Raw genomic sequence first — 20696 nt, 5'->3', positions numbered from 1 at the left:
ACTAAGGATAGTGTACATAGCCTAGCATTCAGAGTTCTGAAGTGAAATAATTATAAGGTGAAAATGGATAAATAATAATAACCTGTTGTATAGCACAAGGGAACTCTTCTCAATACTCTGTAATGACCTATATGGGAAAAGAATCTAAAAGAGGCTGGATATATGTATATTTATAACTGATTCACTTTGCTGTACAGCAGAAACTAACACAACATTGTAAATTGACTATACTCCAATAAAATTTTTAAAAAGCCAAACAAACACAAGATGATCTCTTAAGGAAGAAAATAAAGGAAGAAGAAACACAAAGATGATTTTTCCCTCAATTGGTATCACTGAACTTCAGTGAATTAAAAGCAAGGACTATTCTCCCCTCGCCTTTTTGGGCATAATGCTTTCTACAAATTAGTTTAGAAGTTGTATTAAACTGTGAGGTATGATTCACAGATGAGACATCAAACAACACTATTTGAAGTGTTAAATGCCTACACTATTATTTCCAGCTGTAGCAATATATTACTTGTTAAATTTTTACATCTTTCTTTCTCAAAGGACAGCATATCCGACCTCACCATTTTCCATTGGTTAATACCACGTTTCAAAGTGAGCCACTACATAAAGCAAGTTTCTTTCAGTTTGCTGTTTATATTTTGATACTGCTAAAATCCATTCCCAAGTATAGAAGATTTACTTGTCATTATGGGTTTCAATCTATAAGTCTAGCTATTAGGTAGTATTATAGTTCAGAAATTCATCCCATTATAATAATCCAATCCAGGACATTACAATACTATGCTATCTCCTGTGCTAGCACTCTAATTTTAAATGAAAATTATTATCATTGAAAAGTAATAACTGATGGATCACACATTTTGAATCCAGTGTCATCTGGAAGGAATTTAAATAATTTTAATTATGTGTGCACATAATGCAAAAGCATAAGACACTTCTTTTTCCTAATGTTCTATTTAAAGACAGAGATGGCTAATTTGACTTATGTAGTATAATTTTTTATGTAGCACAGTAACATATCAAAGTTCTTAATGATTATAAACTCAGTACTAAATCTCATGCCCAGCAACAGAACACTGCAAGAGGATATCTTATTTCCTGGATTAAAAGGCAGGATCACTTCAAGATAATCAAGAGACAGGACCTTATAAATCATTACTCACCCCCATCCCTCCGCTTTTACTTAATAGATGAGGAAACCAGCTCAGAGTGATTAAGTAATTTGCCTGAAAGAATACCACTGGTGGCATAGCCAGAAGAACTCAAGTTCACCTTTTTATTTTTGAGAGGTATATGATGGTAAGAACATGTTTTATTTTTAGAGACCAACAAAATAATCACAAAACCATTATATTATTCACATTTCCTCCCAGGAAATTATTCTCTCTAGAATTATGTCAGGCTCAGGATGTATTTTATAAACTGTTCCCATAATAAAATGGACACCGATACAAGATAGCCCTTCTAAGTTTTAAACATCAGAAAAAGAATACTGTTAAGGTAATGACTAATGTGGTTATATTTCTTCATTATTTCTGAAGCACATGTTCACCAACTTTAATATTTGCTTTCTATGATATAGACTGGTTAGAACACACATACTATATTAGATACTATCATATTTGAGGGGAAAAGAAAGTACTGTCTACTTTTTTTAATCAAAAGATAACTTCTCAGTGTTTTTGATGTTAAAAAAAATCAGTATGGGCAAGAGAAACCAGGTTCAGAATTATTCTTAAAGGAGTTTATTTTTATTAATGCTTACACATAAAATTTACAAATAATTTCATAATTATCCTCAAACTAGCTGTTTACACAGTGTTTTTCTCATTATTATGAGGTTAGAATTTCTAAGACATTATTCTCCCTGCAGTATTCAAACATATCAGCATTAAACTGAATAAAGAGGAAAACACTATGAACCAATGTATATGATTCATATTGGTAGTTGATATGAACATATGCATAAAATGCTTAAATGAGGGCAAATTATAAAATGTTGAAAAGAGGGATAAACCAAGTTAGCCAAGAAAGGCCCCTTAACAGTCACCTCCCTATACAAGTTAAAGAAACTAATAATTTAAACAACATGAGTGAGTGAATTTTGTGGTATATGTGACAGTAGGGAGCAGTAGGATCTCTGGTAAAATGAAGCATACAAAGTTCATCTAAAGCCGTTAAATTTTTTTAAAGTGAGGCATTCAAAAAATACGGTATTCTGGTTTCAAATGCTTTCTTGAACACTAACACACTTAACCCAGGACTATGTCCATTCCCATTTTTAAAGCATACAGAATAAGTTATAAAACACACATTTAAATAATATGGTAATTTAGAAAATATTTTCTAAATTATTTGTTTACAAATGCCAGATTATAAGGCTGACTCCAAAGATTCACTTTGAATTGATTTGTCTTTTGATACTATACACAGTGAAAACAAAGCAGCAGAAAGTAGACATTTGATAGCAATTTAAAAACCTCACTCTGGGAGTCATTATCTGATAATTCACACACTATATCTAAGTTTGATTTGCAAAATCGGGCTGGTTGATTTATGTGGAAGAGAATATGTTATACAATTACTTTCTAAAATATGTTATGAAAATGAAATTGTATAAATGAAATCAAATTCTGCAGGCTAATAATTTTTCTCTAGGCATGAATTTTAGCTAATATTTAAACATTTTCCCTTTATTTAATAAGCCAAATTTCCTTTATAACCCTTTTTGCTATGATGTGAAGCAAGTGCTTATCAAATCTCTATTCCTATATTAATCCTATTTTTAATGAAAATGTTACTAAAATTTCACCTCTATCTAATTAATAACACAGAGTTTTACTCAAAACCCAAATTCTGGGCACCTCTCTATAACTTGTTCCCTTAAATTTTATCTATTTCATTGTATTTTTCATTTTCTATTCATTAGAAATTGATGAATTGGGTTACCTTTCATCTCTCTAAGACATATGAGTAATTAAATCTCAACTAAATGAAAGGGGAAAACAGACACTTTTACTTTAGCTTTTCTTTAGTTATAATTGTATAAAAGCTCTTCGTTGAAAAAAGAAATCAATGCAACATTTCACTCAGTTAAATTATTTACAAGGATGCTTAGTGATAAATCAAATACAACTTCATTACCTTACTTCCATTTTAATACACCTAATATCCATTTATAACTATAGGAAAGCACTTGTAAATTTTAAAATAAAATCTTATGGTTGTAGAAACTACCAACAAAGAGACAGTCAAGAGTTATAAATTCTACACTTTTCTTAGAAACATTTAAAACTTGCCTCACAACATCCCTGTGAGGTGGGGAGTTAAGTGTTGTCATATGACAACAAAAGAAATGGACCAAGAAATAAATATCAGATTACATGTAGGAAAATAACTACATTAAAGTCTTAATAGAAACAGCATCTATGAATCACTTCTACTTTGAAGTCCAGGAAAATTAGGTTGCTTATTTTTTTCACTATCTTTATCAGGAATAATAGCTATTTTGATTTTTAAGAAACAGAAAATTTTCTCCATCAAGGGCTTTTAAGATTTCTGAAAATTAAGTGGAGCAAGTATAATAACATTTTGCCAAAGGAATGAAACACAAGATGCCATGCCAAGTCATTTTTTTTTCAGCTACTCAGAGATATTTTAAATGCTATCTAGGCATAGTGAGGAACTGATACATTTCAGTATCTTCCTTATAGGTACTAATTCTTTTGGCTCTTCAAAGTTAAATCTGTGAAGACTGGGTCTTTTTAAAGTGTCATGTTTCTTCCATGTCAGTTACTCTCTCTCACTCAGGGTCTATTTGCATCTTTTCAATTAAGATAAACTGCAGATCCTCTTCTTCCATGGAAATGGTGACTCCACTAGTTCCAAAACTAGAGGTGGTCACAGAAGTCAGCTACCAAGGAAAACTGTTTGTTTCCGCAGTAGGAAAAAAATCCAAATTGGAGGACTGATCTTGTCTGACTTCCAAAAAAAGTAAAAGTAGGCTATCCAGCAGGTATAAGGATGTAAGGAAGTAAGGGGTCCAGCTTTTCCATAAAAATAAAAAATGTTCAAACAGAAATTTTTCTTAAAGCGGGAAGCGGGGGAAAGGGAAATGAGTTCATTTAGGTATATGATTTTTCTTCTTTATTGTTTCTGCCCAAGATACCTATTTCTCTCCAAAAAACCAAAATGTAATATATGTCTAGTACTAGTTAAGGGCTTGACACCTAGTAGGTCCCATGGATTGTGAGATCTGTAAGATAAAGTACATCTCCTTTGCTATGGAAACTAAGACTTTCTGACAATATGTAATAATGACAGAATGGCTTAGCTACACCTTTTAAAAGAAGTTGAAAAGGTATGGCTACTATACAATAGCAGTGTTTGTGCACTCAGATAATACCCAATGATGTGTTTCTTCCTGTAATTTAACAAATTACTAATATTCATTCTCTATATCTCTAGAGGAAAAAAAATCTATTATTTCGTAGAGCCAGAGAGGCTTCAGGTCGTCTCTTTAATAATAAGTTAGCTTGTGAGTAAAGCATACCCTGAAATGACCCAATTACAAAAAATTATTAACCCAAAGGATCATATATACTTTCTAAAGTCACTTTTGCTAACATGCTTTTCCATAAACCTCATGTTTTAGACGCCAAAGCAGCTATGAAGGAAATCTCTCTATATAACTGTGTCTAAGGTTTCATATTAAGTATTATGGAGAAATTTTATTGTTAAGATTTTTAAATTAATAAAAAAAAACTTTGGTTCCCCTGGTAAATGACACTAAAAAAATCTGACTAAATTTACCTAGTGACTTAATTTTCTACTTTGTATGCAAAGGCAGGCTTTAAAATGTCCTGCGGCATGATTATAACATGCTTATGTTGCTTAAAGGTTAATGTACAACTATGCTGAAAACTCTTTTAGATTATATGCATCCAGAAACACAACTCCTTCATGGTAAACTAGGTAGAACACTACTGGCGTAAAACAAGTACTGATCACGTAACTGATCATTTAAAATAATCATCAGCTAACATTTCTATAATGCAATAAGGAAAAAATGCAGGATTAGTCTTTTCAAGAGTAATATTTACACTAGAAATCAGAGTTATTTGCAATGAATAACTTAATATGTGTATTTCTATTCATATTTAATAAGGACATGTTTTATAGTCATTGAAATAATGCCATGATTTATCCAGTATCATTTTAAAAAGACTATTTACATTCTTTCTCTTCTTAAAAAAAAGGGCATTTTAATCAGTTGTTTTCTCTTAATTAAAAAACATGAAGAAAAAAGTCAACTATATCACTTACAAAATCAGATAAGAAGTAAATGTACCACCATTCCCACTGTCTATAAAAGCTGCTTCACATATTCTGGAGATAAAAAGCTAGAAAACTGGAAGGTTTCATATTTTTAGATAGGAAAACTGAAGCCTAGTGATAAGCTTTTAAAAATTAATGACAGTTTTATAAGGAAAATTCTTCCCCGTAAATCGAGTTCTTTTTTTTCCTTTAAACTATCAAAAATGGTACAAATGAACCTATTTACAAAACAGAAACTGAGTCACAGATGTAGAAAACAAACTTATGGTTGCCAAGGGGAGAAGCGGGGGAGGGATAAATTGGGAGATTGGGATGGACATGTACACACTACTGTATATAAAATAGATAACTAATAAGAACCTACTGTATAGCACAGGGAACTCTAGTCATTACTCTGTAATGACCTATATGGGAATGGAATCTAAAAAAGATTGGATATATGTATACGTATAACTGACTCACTTTGCTGTACAGCAGAAACTAACACAACATTGTATATCAACTATACCTCCAATAAAAAAATTAATTTAAAAAAATTTCCTTTTAAGAACAATTCCATGTAAGGAAAGCATATGGTTACATTTGTCAAAGCATAGTTTCCTAAAGCTACCAATTGAGGGGAGGTAATCATTAACCAATCAGAATAAATATTAATGGAAAAAACACTAAAAAGCTAGGAATATATGGGAACTTCCTCAACATCATAAGGAGCATCTACGAAAAGCCACAACTAATAGCAAACCTAACGATGAAAGACTGAAAGCTTTCCCCCTAAGATCCGGAACAAGAAGGAGATGTCCACTCTTGTCACTTCTATTCAGCATTGTACTGAAGGTTTTAGACAGGGCAATTAGTCAAGAAAATGAAATAAAAGACATCAAGAATGGAAAGGAAGAAGTAAAATTATCTCTATTTGTGGATGACATAATTTTGTATATAGAAAATCTTAAGGAAGCTACGAAAAAACTATTAAGACTGAGTTTTACAAGTTTATAGGCCACAATATCACTCTACAAAATCAACTGTATTTCTAGATACATCATGACAATTAGAAAATAAGAAACAATTCCACTAATAACAGCATCAAAAAGAATGCTTAGGAATAAATTTAACAAAAGAAATGCAAAACTTATACTCTGAAAACTAAACACCGTTGAAAGAATTGAAGAGCTAAGTGGGAAAACATCACATGTTCATGAATTGACAGACTTAACATTATTAAGATGGCCATCCAAACTTTTCTATAGATTCAATGGAGTTCCTATCAGAATCCCAACTGATTTCTTTACAGAAATTCACAAGCTGATCCAAAAATCACATGGAAATCCTAGGGACTCAGGACTGTCAGAATAATCTTAAATCTTAAAAAAGGAAGGATAAAATTGGAGAACTCACATCCCCAATTTCAAAACTTAATACAAAGCTACAATAATGAAGAATGGCATGAGGATAGATCAATGGGATAGAACTGAGAGTTCAGATATAAACATTTATGGTCAACTGATTTTTGACAAGGATGCCAAGAGAACTCAATGGGAAAAGAACAGTCTTTTCAACAAATGATGCTGGGATAACTGGATATCCACATGCAAAAGAAAAAAGTTGGGTCTCTATCCTACATCATATATAAAAATACTCAAAATTGGCCAGATCTAAACATAAGAGCTAAAATCACAGAACTCTCAAGGAAAACAGGTGTAAATCTTTGTGCCCATGGATTAGGCAATGGTTTCTTAGATATGACAACAAAAGCAAAGGCAACAAAAGAAAAAAAAAGATAAATGGGACTTAATTAAAATTAACAGCTTTTGTGTTACAAAGAACACCATCAAGAAAGTGAAAAAGACAACCCACAGAATTGGAGAAAATATCTGCAAATCATTTATCCGATAATGAGTTAACATCTAGAATATATAAGTAATTACAACTCAACAACAAAGAGACAAACAACCCAATTAAAAATGGGCAAAGGATCTAAGTAGCCACTTCTCTAAAGAAGATATGCAAGTGGACAATAACTAAATGAAAAGATGTTCAACATTAGCCATCAAGGAAATACAAATCAAAACCACAATGAGATACCACATCACGCCTATGAAGATGGCTATAATAAAAAAGAGATAACGTGTTGATGATGATGTGGAGAAACTGGAACACTTATATACCACTGGTGGGAATTTTAAATGGTGCAGCTGCTTTGCAAAACAGTCTGGCAGTTCCTCCCAAAGGTTAACCATAGAATTACCATATGACCTAGCAGTTCCACTACTAGGTATATACGTGGAGAACTGAAAACGTATGTCCACACAGAAACTCGTATACAAATGCTCACAGCAGCATTATTCATAACAATAGTGGAACTTCCAGAAAGTGGAAACAATCCAAATGTTTATCAACTGATGAGTGGGTTAATAGAATATTATTCAGCAGTAAAAGGAAATGAAGTATTGACACATTCTACAACATAGATAAAACTTGAAAACACATCCTAAGTAAAAGAAACTAGTCGTAAAAGACCACATATTATGTGATTCAATTTATACACAACATCCAAAACAGACAAATCTGCAGAGACAGAAAGTAGATTAGTGGTTGCCTAGGACTGGGGGAGGCAGGAAGTGTGTGAAGGGAAATAGGGAAGTGACTGCTAACTGGTACAGGCTTTGGGGGGAGGTAATGAAAGTGTTCTAAAATTGACTGTGGTGATGGTTGCAGAAGCTCTTGTACAATTTTGGTTGTACAAAATATCACTAAATTATACACTTTAAACAGGTGAATTGTCTAGTATGTATATCGTATCTCAATAAAACTGCTATTAACAATATTAATGGGAATATTAATAGCTAAGTAGACCCCGTTAGAATTAAAAAGGTAAACCTATTATTCTTTATATCAGTATCTTTTTTAGTCCTGCCTAGTATATGGTATGTTTTTGATGCTAATGATCAAGTTGCACCAATTTATTTACCCCTTTCTGTCATCTCAGTAACAGTAAGAGCATACACATATTTTTATGCAACACATTTATTCCTCATCTCTTACATGCCTAAATGACTAGAAACAATATGGGCTACCAAGAAATACTGGTACCAATATAATTCTAATATTGTACCAATACAACTCAACAAGGCTTAGCCGAAAGCTAAGACTCTAGCAGGGGAATTTGGCAAGTGGTGTTAAATATGCGTTCAACAATGATTAAAAACTGAGACGTCGAGTATCGGAAAGGTCATACAGAAAACAAACCCTCTTAGAGTTTAGTAGAAGGAGAGCTGCCACAACCAGGATGGACCCTAATGACCACTGACTCTGGAGTCCTTTCTGGTCTTATCTAGCCATCAGCAAATAGTGATGCTGAATACCTCTTCCCTGGACTTGCTTCCATTTCTGTAAAATGAAGTAGCTGGACTATTAATAGTGGAGGTTCCTTCTATATCCAAAGTTCTAATATCAACAATTAGACTTCAATTTAGGCCAGCGTCAAAAAGATTAACTATTTTGTCTACAATGAATATACGGCTAATCTAAACTGTTAAAGGAAAATGGCAAACTGATAAACAAATAAAAGTAAAATTTACACGTATTTCAATGGTTTAGTTGTATTCACATTTTACATACTCTACAAGGAAGACAGTCCCTGGAACAGGACTACTTTCAATACGTTTCACTGAATTACTTGTCAGCTTATTTCCTTGTGAAATGTGTTATCCCACAAAGCAACAGTTGGTCTCCATCTTTACTTTTGCCAAATGTACATAGTACAATTCTCAATTTCAAAAAATCTGTAGTCCCTAAATTCACTTCTTTGAGTCAGATAGTAAGTACTTGTGCTGAACTTTATAAGAGATAATATTTTTAAAAGCACAGTTTGCTTCTAACTGGTTTTAAAAACACAGAATATGAATACTGCCTAATTCCACAGAAACTACATCATTGAATTACTCTGCACTGCTTCTGAAATAAAAATTATTCTCAAGAAAGGGATGAAAAATGATTCCATTACATTGAAAATGCACATTTTAGTATCTTTCACATTATTAGGTACTTAATAACACTGTTATTATATATAACACTATCTTTAACATTTCATTACACAAACTACGAAATTTTGAAGAAAATTAGACTAAGTCAGTTAAACTCAAGTCTTAAGTTTGACAAGAGTGATTGCTTTTCAAAGAATATAACTAGTTTTACATTTTACCTTCAAGGTCTTATGAAACTGTAGGTGTAACTTTAGCTGACTGAAGCACCGTACCAAGGGCAGAGTATATACTCAATTTCTGTGAGGGAAATTGTTTCCTTCGTATGTTTAATGAATGTCTACTGTACTAAGCACCGGTGATACAAATGAATAAAGCACAACCCTTGTTCCAGGAGACACTGAAAAGCTAATGTTAACCTGTATATGTTGGTTTAGAGGCAAAAGGGATTTAATAGAGGAGACATAATTCAGTCTGAGGACATGAAAGAGAGCTTACTGGAGGAGATGATGCTGGACCTTGAGGATATACCAGGGTTCACCAGTTGGTGATCAAGTTAGAGGCAGAGGTGGGGTGCAAGGAAGTATGGTGTGTGTGTGTGTGTGTGTGTGTGTGTGTATGCAGTGACTCTAAAGAGAAGGGAGAACGTTGCAAAAACGAGGGAGCAAAGACTTGCAGATGAGCAATAGCATGGTTGCTTGGTTTTAAGTAGTTACAAGCAAATGCAAGTAACTACTACAGAATCACAAAGTGATGAGTCTGGGGAAGTCTCATCTGATGATCATGGATGAGTCTACATACATCATGCCACTGAAATATTTTAAGGAGAAAAGTGACAATGGTCAGATTTTTCTGTTTGAGAGTAGTAATAACACCTATCAGAGTAATATGTCAACAAAGAGCAAATATCCAGGATTCCAAATTTGCAAATCATATCCTCCCAAATACCACCACCAAGAATTTAATAAGGCATCATGCCAACGGATATTACTAGCTGGGAATTTGCTTAAAATCCTTACCTTGGACTAAACCATATGTAAATCACAAAGATTTCTTTTGAAAGTCTAAGCTAGAAACCAGATGGGTCATCTAATCCTCATCTCTCTGTTTGGCCTTATTTTTTAAAAACTTTAGTATCTCCAGATGAACCATGTACATTCCACCTTACCACAGACCTCACAATTCCATACCGTCATACACATCACAAACCTCACACATTTATGTGACTTGCTTGGCCTCTGCCTACATTCACTATTTCATCTTGTCCCTTACTATTCTAGTAAGAGGAAAGATAGAAAGCCAAATCCAAAGGAAGAGTATTTTTCCCTAAGTCCTAGAGCAGAACTGTTATCACACACCTCCCTTCCAATGGAAGCCCCACTATGGTCTTCTAAGAACAGAAATGGAAGGAAAAAAGAATTTTTAGAAGCCCTCCATGGGAAAAAGGTCATAATTAACCTAAGATCAATCTGTTCCACTGTGAATGATCACACCTCTAACTTCAAGCCAATCATCCTGAAAACAGAAACTAACAATCACTAGGGATGGACTGGTGAAAATTCTTCCCATTAATTACAACGGTAAGGCAGAGAAGAAGAAGGGCAAGGGACCGATCCCTATTGAAGGTCGGTTAGCAATGTCCTTATCTCATACGAATAGTATTTTTCTTCTTGCAAACAATCCATATTAAGTGATAATTCCCAACAAAATGCATTAGCAAATTTTTATATTTTCTTCAAAATCTTTTAGAAGACATTAAAATAGAATAAAAATTAGTTCTTAAAAACTTAAGATAGGAAATTTAAGTATACATACCTAAAAACCTAATAAACAGTCTTGGTCACTAAACTGTATTTTTTCCTGTGCCTTATTCAAAAACACATGAACTGCTTCTTAGTTCCCAGAAAATGCAGACCTATATATACTGCCAAATTACCACAGCACCTCTTACAAAATGCTATCTGTTCACAATTATGGTACAGGAAATTCTGACATCTCCAAATTGTTTAGTTGCGATCTCTCACAAATTGTCTTGGCCTTCAAATTAATTTTTTAAAACTAATTCTAATTTTGAGGTTCAATGGTAGAGGAATAACAATATTCAAGTCAATTGTAATTAATAATAAGGGGAATCCTACAACTTAAATTTTTCATCTGCAATTTTATCAATGATAAGGCACTTCTTGTGAAATCAACCTCCAGCTTTATACACAATTTTATTCAAACAAGAGTTATCCACAGAAATTATTTCTATTATACTTCATAACTATAATCTTTTTGCTTCATAGTAAGTTTTGCTTACTATCCATAAAAAAGAGAGACAAATGGCACAGTTGTGGAGAATATAGTACCCCAGAGCTCTTAATAGTCATTCAGTTTTTTCCTGTTTGTATCATCTTCAAAGCACATACAAAATATATTTGATTCAAGATAAAATACTGCTTGTTTTTTTAACATATAACTAAAATGGTGTGTATATTTTCCAATGAAATTTAGTTTTTGAGATTACAAAAATCCCTAGTCACAGTTTTAAAGTAGTAGCTTTTGGAAGCTCTGATAATAAATGAAGAAATTAATCTATTAAATACAAATGGAATAAACCCACCCAGATTATGGTAAAATTGTAGTTATACTGCTTTAAAGCAAAATCAACCTAGTAAGGAGTGATGATTCTACACATATCCTTTAATGAATATCTGTTGGAAACACACAAAGTGGCAGAAAAAAAAATCTCTTTAACAGAATAGAAGATACATGCAGAACCCCCAAAATGCATAAATTCTAGCAGCACCATGAGAATACATTATCTAAACATTAGAAGAATTTAAATATAATTAGTGCTCAAAACAGCCTATTTTCCATTAAGATAATCAAACTTTTGAAAATTTATCAGTACAAAAACAGCTTCACGAACTACTGCTGTATACACATATCTGCTTTCAACTCTCAAAAATAGGATAACAGCAGTTATTTATCAATATATCACTATATATCTGAGGATCATATATTCACAATGAACAAAATAAAAAGTTTCAGTTTTCAGTATTATATTTCAGTTTTACATTCTAACAGCGCTGGGAAACTATAAAATTAACTATTTCCAAGAGAATTTTAGATAGTTTTAAATCTTTTTTAAAAATCCTAGAATTCATTAAGAAATAACAAGTAAATTCCAGACAGCTGATGCTATGAAGCAAATCCCTCCTCGAATCAGAGTACAAAACTTTCCTCCATATATATATAAATACTATCAAGCATATAGTAGTCATTTTATTTAGTATACAGATGACCCTTGAACAATGCAGGGAGTTAGGGGTGCCAACCCTCCGTGCAGACAAAAAGCCATGCATAACTTTACAGGTAGTCCTCTGCATCCGTGGTTCCACATCCACAGATTCAACCAACTGCGGATTCTGTAATACCGTAATATTTACTATTGAAAGAAATCCACTCATGAGTGGACCCTCGCAGTTCAAACCTGTGTTGTTCAAGGGTCAACCATATAGCTAATCTAAGACTACAGTCTCAAAGGATGCCCTGAACACTTCAGTAGGTCAGAGTGTACACCTGCTCAGTCCCAAAAGGATATTATCATTTAGGTTAAAAAAATATTTTTTAAGAAAAAATAGCAATTTAGATAAAATTTATTACCATTTCCCCAAAGAAATTAGTAAACATTTTCATCCTCATAATCTTCCTATTTTACACATCTCTAGACTTTTAAAAGCATTTAAATAAATATACTAAAAAAGTGTTATCTAAACTTATTCAATGAGAATGTTTTTGCATAGTTTATAACAAGGACACAACACAGTACTATATAGCACTTGACTTAAGCATTGAGCAGTCCATACATTTTAAAATTTAGTTCAGCAGTGTAATTTTTAAAAAAACAAAGAAAAGAGTAAATAAAGGTAACTCTATAATGCCAGTGAGTTAGATGGAATATAAAAAGTTGTACTAGCTTAGTAAATAAGTTTTTTAAAAGTTCAAAAGTAATTTTAAAAAAGTATTTGTGGATGAAATTATATGTCTGGAATTTGCTCTAAAAATAGTACAAAAGTGGAAGAGTGGGTAGGATTAGAAAAGAAACAAGCCTGGCCATTTTTTCCTAAATGTTGAAGCTGGGAGACGTGCTCATGGGAGTTCACTATAGTGTTATCTCTTTCAAATATACTTGAAAATTTGTGTTAGTTTAAAGACTAACAAACAAATCTTGCTTTTCTCTTTAAAGTTAAGTAATACTTTTTAAAAAATAAATAAAGTTTACAGAGAGTAAATAAACTATAAACACATTACTAAATTTTCAGGACCAAATGAAAATCAGGGTTTCCTTTTGTTATGTTAATTAATGAATTAATAAGATTCAGGTATAAAATTTAAATTTTAAGAAGAGACAAGCTGGCTTGCTAAGTAGCTATTACTACAATCAACTCAATCAACTTGACTGACTAGATCATTGTTCCCTATATCCTTCCATCTTTAAAAGAAAAAACAAAAAACACACAGATATTCTAGTGATTTTGTTCCTAATTTAGCAATAAAATGGTATCAACCAGAACAGAGGAATGTTGGCAAAGTATCTTTTTTCCTATTCATTCTTTTCTGTTGAAATAAGTACTAAGGAAGAAAGACAAAAATAAATAGTATAAGTAAGACTTAAAAACATAGACTTTAAATGTTCTCTGCCATGGGAAAAAAGGATAGTGTATCAAGTTTAAACATTTGTGAGTTTCAGATTTGAATAGAAATTATTTTAATATTCTTTGTGTCTCTCATTAATGAAACACTGATCTTATTTCTATGTAGTTCTCCCAAAATAGAAACAGTTATTAACTTCCTGACACAACAATGTGCTTGTTTTGGGGATTAGACTAAAATGCACTATTAACTAACTGGCAGTACATAGTAGGGTCAAAAGAGCTGAGCTGTAGTTCTAAAGCTGTTACTAATGAACTGTATGACCTAGGACAAATCACCTAACTTCTGGGATGTGTCAAAGGCCCATGCTTTCAAACTCTGACGTTTTACCCTATAATCCAGCCCACACTTAAATATGTATGTTACTGAAACACAATTTCATCTCTTAATGTGGGTTTTATCCTGGTGTTACTTGTTTCATTTTATATTTCATTTTTTCAGAATGCCATGAATAACCTAAGTTGATTTCAAACCACTGCAGTTTGAAAAATCCTAGATTACACCATCTCTGAGGTGCCCTCTGTTATTTTGAGGTTCTAACATTAGCTGTAAAATACTCAATTTTCTATCTCAGGTAGAAATCTTAATTTTAATCAAGTAACAAGGAGAATATTCATTGATACTGATTGATGTAAAAACAAGTTCAGAGAATAAGTCTTCTAAAATCCTATGCTGAAGTGTTTTTTAAATAATAAGAAAACTGTAAGATTATATAATGCCTTTAACATAATTAAAAGCTTAAATTGACCTGTTAAATGTCATTTTCAGAACTCAAATATCTCCCTGGCTAATCTATATATTCCAGTAGTCAAAGAAGCTGTACCTTCACATCAAAGAAAGTAACCTCCTATTTGACTCCCCAAAACAGAGAAAATCAATAGATGACCAATTACAGTTAATAACTCCAAACACTAAGGATTTGCAAAATAGTAAACACTCAGAAAATTTTAGGTACATAAAGTAAACTAGAAATAGCTTTTACAAGTGATAAATACAAAAGTTCTTATTTCATAATGCTACAGTATCCAATGCACGTCTTGTTTAAGTGTTAGCCAAAGAAATCAAGTTTATAATTATGTTCAGTGTAGTTACATCTATTTATTAATTGGACGTGTTAAATATAATAGGAAAGAAATTTTTGCTTCCTTCAACACAAATATTTTTAAAACTGCATATGAATCACATTGCTCTTTAGTAGTAATTGCGTATTTTAAAAGCCAGTATGGTTTACAAATCAATGTAAACATATAGTCTTCAGATTGGAAGAACCAAAAATGTTCATGTGTTCAGTCATTTTTTAGCTACAGAAAAGAGAATACACTTATACTGCAATAGTTAAAGCATTACCTCTATGAAAATTCTAAAATATGCCTAACTCTTTTATGCAAAATTATTACCATTTTTAGGAACATATTAGAATAGCCTCATAGTCAAAGAGTTTTTCCCCATTCATTCCTAAAAAACTCTTTAACAAATTCCTTCTTCTTCCTCAGCCTGACTATGAGGTCCCTCAATGTTAGTCTCTAATAAGTTTAGTCCAATGCCCCTAATATTCAACCAATAAAATCAAAATTAAAATTCTCATGAAAAAGAGAGTTTAGAATATCTCACTTCACAATTCTTCTGAAGATGCTAAAGAATTTGATCTTTTTGAACTGGTCCAAAGAGATGCACAACAAAGGAAAACTTTTTTCTGAATTTTAATTAAAATTATCTAGGTCAAAAGTTTCCAAAGAAGGATAAAAATTAACTTTAAGACAATGACTGAGAGATATTTGTTTACATTTACAGTTTCACAGACCTCCTTACATCCTAAAAATACCACAATATGGCCAATAATTAATGTAACTGGTTTTGAACATATTTAGGATAAAGTGCATCTTTTTAAAGTATCAAATTCTTTAAAATTCAGAAGCATGTGAAGATTTATCTCCTGTTAGTTGGTGTGCAAAAATGAACCTGACATTAACATTAACAGGTCCATGCTGGAAGTTACACCAATAACTTGTCTTCTTCTTTGAAATAATACAGTGAGATCACCTCTAAGACTGGCAAAGCTTAATTTCAGAATAGGAAACCTATTTTTTTAAAAAAATTTTTATAACCCTCAAGAACATACATGAAAATGGAAACCAGGTTAACAAAGAGGGCTTTTTAGGAGCTGGGTTAAGAAATAAGTAAAAGAGATTTGCAATAATATGTTGTTTCACTGAAAAACAATTTGTACTATAATTAGCTCAGTAGCCCTTTTTCTACAAAGGTAATGGAAATGTCCACTCCAGTCCATCTAGGCAACTATAAATTATTAAAACTTTTCTGAGGTTAACAGTTAAAAAAAAAAAGTCTGACCTGGAATTTTCACTCAGGGTTGTAACTTTGCAAGATTTATCTGAAACCAAGTAAGTTTCTACACATTTTACTTAATCATGATGGTTGAATTGAATCTGTACCTATGTGAAAATGGCAATGCATTCTGAGTCGGTTCAGGCCTTGGCTCTGAGTTCTGGGTCACATCAGGTGTTCTTTCATCATCTGTCCCATTGATACTTTCTGGTGTTAAAGGAGACTGAAGATCCCCTCCTGCTGATTCCTTTAAAAAAAAAAAGAAAAAGGGAGTGGGGATAAAAAAGTGTTACACTTTTGTTAAAATACACAAGATCATCTAAAAGTTAAAACTGACTCTGATGTATGCTTACTTATGAAATATAGTTATTTCAATTGAAATTGGAGTCAAAGACGTAAAAATGAAATTTGAAGGAGAAAAAATTTTAAAGCAAAGCAACGCACAAGAAAACTAACTGAAACAATACAATTTAAAAATGTAAACATAACACAATTTAGAAATGTAGTTTCAAAGAACTGAAAAACTTTTAGGTTATATAAGCAATTAATTGGTTAAAATAAAATATTCAACTAATTACTTAAGAAAAAAAGATGGGACAAAAATGCAAGAAGATTTTATTTTTTATTTGGGAGGGTAGGAAGAGAAAGGGAACGAAATCTTCAACAAGTCAATTTTTTTGATCTGCCATAGCTTTCAATTCCAAGAGACATTTAGAAAAGTAACTGGAAATATTTCTATAGCACATTATATATAATGTATTTCAGCTTTTCTTGCCTGCTACTCATAATGAAATTATTTCTCTTTGCAATATTTCCTGTCTTATTTCTATCAAGGTAAATTTAGTTTATCCCACCGGAAAATAGATGGGATTTAAAACAAAGGTCACCCTGACACCTACTCTTATGACTGCCATCATCAGATTATCTAAATTTGATATTAGAAGTCAGAATGAGGGGTCATTTGATAACCCTGGTAACCAGGGGTGGTCCTAGCACCAGACTGTTAAAGAGCAGCTTGATAGACCCCTTGCAATCTCTGACCAATAAAACTTCACAATAAAACATCAGTGTCCAATAGGGGAGTAGTTGGGGATAGTCATATTTGTCAACTTGAAAGAATATTAAGATTTCCTCTCAAATAAAAATAAGAATATGTGTCATATAGGAAAATGCTTATAACTAGAAAAAAGAATATAAGGAGATATCTAGATTATGATAATTTATATACTTTACATAAAAATTATTGCACGTGAAGAGGCACTAGAAAGAAATATGGAAAATACTGATATTAATGTGGTGAGACCAACTTCCTTTTTGGGGGCTTCTGGTTTTATATTGCTGTATGTGTTTTATTTTACATTTAAATATTTTAACTAATACTACCATAGTGCTATAAATTATACAAGCTATCAAAGACCAAAAGACTAGTTTCTTGATTCCACATCCTCACTTAACTATTTTTCAATTATTAATGGAATCTCTAGTTTGACCTTTAATTTCATTCTTTTAAAATCTTTCCTCTGGGGCTTCCCTGGTGGCGCAGCGGTTGAGAGTCCGCCTGCTGATGCAGGGGACACAGGTTCGTGCCCTGGTCCGGGAAGATCCCACATGCCGCGGAACAGCTGGGCCCGTGAGCCATGGCCGCTGAGCCTGCGCGTCCGGAGCCTGTGCTCCGCAACGGGAGAGGCCGCAACAGTGAGAGGCCCACGTATCGCAAAAAAAAAAAAAAAAAAAAAAAAAAATCTTTCCTCTGAATCTACTGTTTCTATTAACTGATAGTCAGTGTACGAATAGTTTGTAGTATACTGTGAAAACATGAAATTTTGTTTCACAACAAAGTCAGATCCTACTGAGGGAACAGTATCCAAAATGACTATCTCTAGATCAAGTATGGACCATGTCAATTAGCCTGAAAAAGTTTAAGCAGCCAGTAAGAGACCATGAGGTATTCATATTTGGTTTCAATAAATTGGGAACATTTTTCTCCAAGAAAGGCCAAACTAAAATAATCAAGGTTGACTGTCCAATCAACTAAACAGTAAGTTGGCCAAGACCTAATTCAGTGGAAATGATAACAGAAAAAATTACCTTGTTAACCTGAAAGGGCATAACCAGTATTAGCAACTAAGGATTTGTTAGATTTGGTTGATAAGAGTGTGAGGGCCAAAAGTAGATTAGGATTAAAAGAAAGAGTCAGAGGAGGATTAGTGTGATTTCTGGTTCTTATTACCTTCTGGGGTGAAATAAGAAAGATTATGAGGCATGGGTGTTGGGGAGGCTATAACTGTTGATGATACTGAAGTAGACTCTTCTTAGAGACAAGCTAAGAAGGAGAGAAGGAAGAAAGGGATAGAGGTTGCAACAATTCCAGCATCTCAACAGAGCAAGCTTTTCTTCTGAAAGCTCGATTATTAGCTATATTTAACAAAAGGCATATTGAAATTACCCTAGACACTATACCTAAAATGAAAACAAAAGCCCAAAGCATATTTCATTTTTAAGGATGTTTTAAAAAAAAATTAACATTTGCTCAAGAGAACAAGAAATAGTTCCAACAGTACATAAGGGAAATGAAACTCCTTTGCCTTCTAACTATTCCAACTAGGTAGCCGCACAGGTAGCCAAGTGTTGTGTGAAACCTTCTAGAAATTTTACATATGCTAAAAATAGCACTGCGAAACTAGTTTTATTTAACATATTCCAAACATCTAGTTGTTTTTTAGTTAAAATTTTGTGTAATTTCCTAAACATTCCACTTTAGTTATTCCTTAAAGACCCCAACTTTCATAAAACCTGCATTTTATATCTTTAAATCAAACATTAAAATAAAAAGCATGGAGATATATCTATTAGACTACAAACTTTTGAGAAAGTAGGATAATTCCTCTTTAGAAAGAGATTCCTAAACTAATATGGCTAGCCACTTCTATGGTAAATGTTTAAGGAAAAAATTATCAAATAATATATTCTTTGATCACAGTTGATAAAAAAATTAAAAGTGTAAAATATAAATAAAAACTGAGATTTAATCAACTTCTATCACCTCTCCATCCTTATTTTGAGAAAATAAAACTCACATCTCACTGTTTCTGGGAAATTTCCCTCACACCCCACACCAAAACAAATAATCTGAAAAAGAAAAATAACAGTCAAATTGAAAAAAAAGTTTGCATATTAAAATATGAGAGAGTATCAAGGAAGCCAAAACTAACACATGTGACCACTCTATAAAAAAGGAACCTGAGCAATGATGTAAGATTCAGAAAGTGCTTAAGAATTCTCTCTACTCATTTATGAAGTGGCAAGAAAGTCCTCCTGCAAAAAGCAAAAAGCTCCAGAAATATCTTGAATCACATGGAAAAGAAATCAGGTTGGCCCTCACTCCAGGCCAGGCCTTCAGGGTGGTGTCACCAGCCTACTCTCAGGTGTATGTGCCATAGAAGGAGGATGGAGTGTCAAGGGTTAGCTCTATTAAAGAAAAAAACTCAGGAAATTGCAGACGATCAATTACTGGTATGATTTATGTAAGAAAGATTAACAATCAAAGAAAAGCCTTCAGCTTTAAATCAAAATACTAGTGAACAAATGAAACATAATATTATTGAATTTTAATTTATAAATGTAAAAGAATCTTTTTTTAAAAAAAAGTCTTTACATTAACTGACTTTTTTTTTTTTTTAAGATGTTTTTGTTTTAATTTTTTTTGCTGTGTTTCTGTGCAAGGGCTTTCTCTAGTTGTGGCAAGCAGGGGCCACTCTTCATCGCGGTGCACGGGCCTCTCAACTGACTTTTTAGATTAACTCATCAACTACTGGCTTTGATTCCAACAGATAAGAGGGCTTATGCTGTACAACCTCCTATCCTCCCAACCTGTCCCACTCCCTTTCCACCTGCTCTTCAACCTCATCAAGACTTACATCCTCTTGGCCCTCTGCTATTATGCTAGTTGTCAGGCTCAACCTGGCTTTATTTCTCTCCATACCCAGCCTGCAATAGAAAGTCAATCACCTCAATTATATTCTCAGTAGCATCATCCCAACTTCTGGGCTTCCTTACCTTCCACAACACCCATCTTGCCAATTTCTAATTCATATCATCATTCCCTATTCTCATGTGCCCAAGCTGCCAAATGCTATGGGAGAAAATACGTTAAATATGCTGGTTAGTGTCATGAAAATAATTTTGAGCTCTGACTTCAATTATGCTCTTGAAGTGACGAGTATTCTTTAATTTTACTTATTCCCACTTGACTCTTCTTTTTCTTTACCTAACAGCAGTCTCAAACCTCTGTTCAAGCTTTCTCTTGTTTGGTTGTCCTTCCTC

General features: G+C 32.8%; 1 protein-coding gene across 4 annotated transcripts in view; it reads right to left on the bottom strand.

The window, feature by feature from the left end:
• Positions 1-20696, bottom strand: part of HOMER1 (homer scaffold protein 1) — a 125713-nt gene that overhangs the window by 44893 nt on the left and 60124 nt on the right. For all 4 annotated transcript variants that reach the window (XM_032628310.1, XM_032628311.1, XM_032628312.1 and 1 more), the window contains one exon: positions 16481-16620. In XM_032628310.1, the coding sequence (XP_032484201.1) occupies positions 16481-16620 (140 nt within the window). The remainder of the gene's footprint in view (positions 1-16480; positions 16621-20696) is intronic.

The sequence above is a fragment of the Phocoena sinus genome, chromosome 3, assembly GCF_008692025.1.
Source record: "Phocoena sinus isolate mPhoSin1 chromosome 3, mPhoSin1.pri, whole genome shotgun sequence".
NCBI classification, from domain to species: Eukaryota; Metazoa; Chordata; class Mammalia; order Artiodactyla; family Phocoenidae; genus Phocoena; species Phocoena sinus.
This window is presented reverse-complemented; position numbering and strand designations above follow the sequence as displayed.